Source organism: Antrostomus carolinensis, unplaced genomic scaffold (assembly GCF_000700745.2).
Source record: "Antrostomus carolinensis isolate BGI_N321 unplaced genomic scaffold, ASM70074v2 scaffold49303, whole genome shotgun sequence".
In the NCBI taxonomy this organism is placed as follows: Eukaryota; Metazoa; Chordata; class Aves; order Caprimulgiformes; family Caprimulgidae; genus Antrostomus; species Antrostomus carolinensis.
In genome coordinates this window covers 1413-4211 of record NW_010305407.1, presented here as the reverse complement: position 1 = coordinate 4211, position 2799 = coordinate 1413, and the positions used below count along the sequence as shown (strand labels likewise).

The window sequence follows — 2799 nt, the reverse complement described above, 5'->3', positions numbered from 1 at the left end:
GGCCAAACCAGCATCACCTCCTTCCACGCTCGCTGCAGGGTGAGGTCTGGCAGGAGAGAGCCCAGCTGGCAGCAGGCAGGGGGTCCCCGGGGCTGCCACCCTCCCTGCCTGCGCCAGGGACCCCAGCCCGGTGCCTGTCCCCACCTCCGCTGCTGGTACTAACCATTGTCCGGCACCTGGAAGCCACTGTCGATGCTTCCCCCAGAGTGGGATCCCTTCCGAAGGCAGTCGGGGGGCTTCCAGCCAGGGTAGCAGTGGCAGTGTCTCTTATTATTGCACACCTGAAAAGAGCGGGGTGGGCGGTTAAAGTTTGCTATGAATTCATGCAACAGACTCTCCTGCCCAGACCAGCATCTGTCTCGCTGCCCCTGGTTGGGCTGGGAAAAGGCTACGTGCACTTATCAGCACTTCAGGAAGCGTATCAGACAAGGGACACACCACAAAGTGCGGGTGGTAGTAGCCTTGAGACATTGAACAAGCATAAAACATCACCCTCCTGTGAAACCCGCGTGCATTTCTGTCTGCTGAGCAGGAACAGCAGCGGTTTGCTCAGGTCAGCACTGCAGAGCCGGGCAGGGGTCCGGGGAGCCCGTAGCCCTCCACGCATCGCAGTGCAGCTCTCCCACTCCCTATAACTACCCAACATTTTTGTCTGCACTGGCTCCAGTACCCTCAATTTTATGTTCCTTCAATTTTGCTTTCTTTTTTTGCCCGTCTATAAACCAAAGCAACCATCAAATTCTCCATGTCAGTGAATAAAAACCATCATGATATTTTAATACTGGCTTTACGACCAATAATTTCAATGTTTTACTCCATGTATTAGCTGACAAGGTCGTGATTTTGTAGAGTATTGGCCTAAAATGTGTCTTTGACCAGTTCCCATACGAGTCACAGCACATCAAAGCCACCTGCCCTCGGTAGCACCACGTGCGCTGCGTGGAGTGACTTACGCCGTGGCCATGGCACTTCTCTTTGCTGTCACAGTCATATCCCAGGACCGAATGTGGGTGACATGTGTTGTTTATACACACCTAGGAAAAGCCACAACAGTTCAGGTTCAGCATTGCTTTGCCATCGCAGGGCTCAGCCCATCAGCCTTATGTTCCAAAAAAGAGTGAACACACACTACTTCTACAAAAACAACAGTAGCACTTTCAAAAAGTCACATTTCCTGTCTCAGGGCTGGGGCATTTCTAACGCTTACACCACCCCAAACCTTTAAGGTAGAGTTTGCATGTTTGTACAGTGTTTATAAACATCAAGTACAGTTATGCTGTAAAGGAGCAAGTGTTTTCTAAACCTTCTTCATCCTTACAATTTCTAGCTGGCATTTTAGATGATTAGAAAACGTTTTCTCACCTTTCCAGAACCACACTTTGTACCTGGCGGAACCAGAAGAGGATCCAGCCTTGCTGGTGTATTCATATAATGCAAAGAAACACACAAATGCTCGTGCACTCGGACGTAGAGAACAGCAGCAGTGTGTGATGGGAACGGAGTGCTGTACGGGTACGTGCAGACCAACTTCCCACATCTGAGATTCCTATAAAATCAATTTGCATAGGATGTGTTACCACACACACATATATATTTGTACGTATGTATGTATGTGTGCTACCTGATGAAACACTGGCAACGTTAAACAGCACAATACAAATCTGGGGTGCTGCATGGGAAGAAAAAAACCCAAAAACACCCCAAAAAACACCCCCAGGACTGGGAAGTCCAAGAGATAATCTGCAACATAAGGGAGATGCTGTATTTACGGACAAGGAGAACACACACGTAACCATCTACTTATTGTTTCACAAATCTTACTATCAGCTGGAGTCTTGATACTTTCCTCGTCTGTAACATCCCAATTAAACACACATTTTTAGTGGAGCACGTGCCCTTTCCCTCGAGCGTACCTCCAAGTACAGGATTTATAACCTCGTCTGGGCTGGAACCCGCAGTTTCCAAATCTGTCCTGCTGACTGTTGAGTTCCTCATAACAAGCCACAGGAGCACTTCTTGAACCTACAAGTTTAGCAATAATATTTATTATGATCTGAAAGAAAAACAAAGGGATGTATTACGGTATCTAATAACTTCTTAATTTGTCATCCTGTTCACAGCAGAACATAGATGCTGTTCACTAATTAGAGAAAATATAATATAATAATACCTGTCCCTGAACTTCCAAACCCTCAGCAGTCCTGAACCCCAGAAACATGAGATTAACCAACAGTGGGTGAGTTCACTGGTTCAGTTTGCTCACAGATTTGCTTTCTTTGCTGTTGTTTTCATTGTCCTCTCTGAAGAGCTGAGAGTAATACGTGCTACTGCAGCCAGAGTCAAAGCTGAGCTGGAAATGCTTTCCTAAAGCTGTGTCCTTCCCCCCCTGGGGTGCCCCACTCCACCCCTGCACCCTCCTTTTGGGGTCTGCACCCACCCTGCCGGGACACGAGGCATGAACTGTGCACAGAGCCCTGTGCCTCATCAAGTGCAGCCCCTGAAACCTCTCCTGCTTCAACAGGGGCTTCAAATTGGGTTCAGGCTCACAGGGAAGTATCAGCAACAAGTTGCCAACCACCCACAAACCCTCATTTCCACTGAAACCAGGTGAAAAGACACAATGAGACTGACCTCAGATCGGTACGTTAGAGAGCAAAGACACAAACCCAGCATCATTACTGCTGCAGCCACCTCCTGCACCTGGGGCAGCACCAGCAGCACCAGTGACAAGGGAGCAGCCTGTTACCTCTCCCGTAGAGCCGCCGGCACTGCAGGTCCAGAGCCTGGCAGCGTCCCTTG

General features: G+C 48.8%; 1 protein-coding gene across 1 annotated transcript in view; it reads right to left on the bottom strand.

Moving 5' to 3' along the window:
* Positions 1-163: 163 nt before the first annotated feature.
* The window catches only part of LOC104522471 (disintegrin and metalloproteinase domain-containing protein 2-like), a gene marked incomplete at both ends in the record, with an annotated part of 3696 nt that continues 1060 nt past the window's right edge, over positions 164-2799 (bottom strand). Inside the window, 5 exon segments of the mRNA XM_029084222.1 lie at positions 164-281; positions 954-1034; positions 1363-1546; positions 1914-2022; positions 2747-2799. The exon segment at positions 2747-2799 is cut by the window's right edge and continues 45 nt beyond it. Of these exon segments, the coding sequence (XP_028940055.1) occupies positions 164-281; positions 954-1034; positions 1363-1546; positions 1914-2022; positions 2747-2799 (545 nt within the window).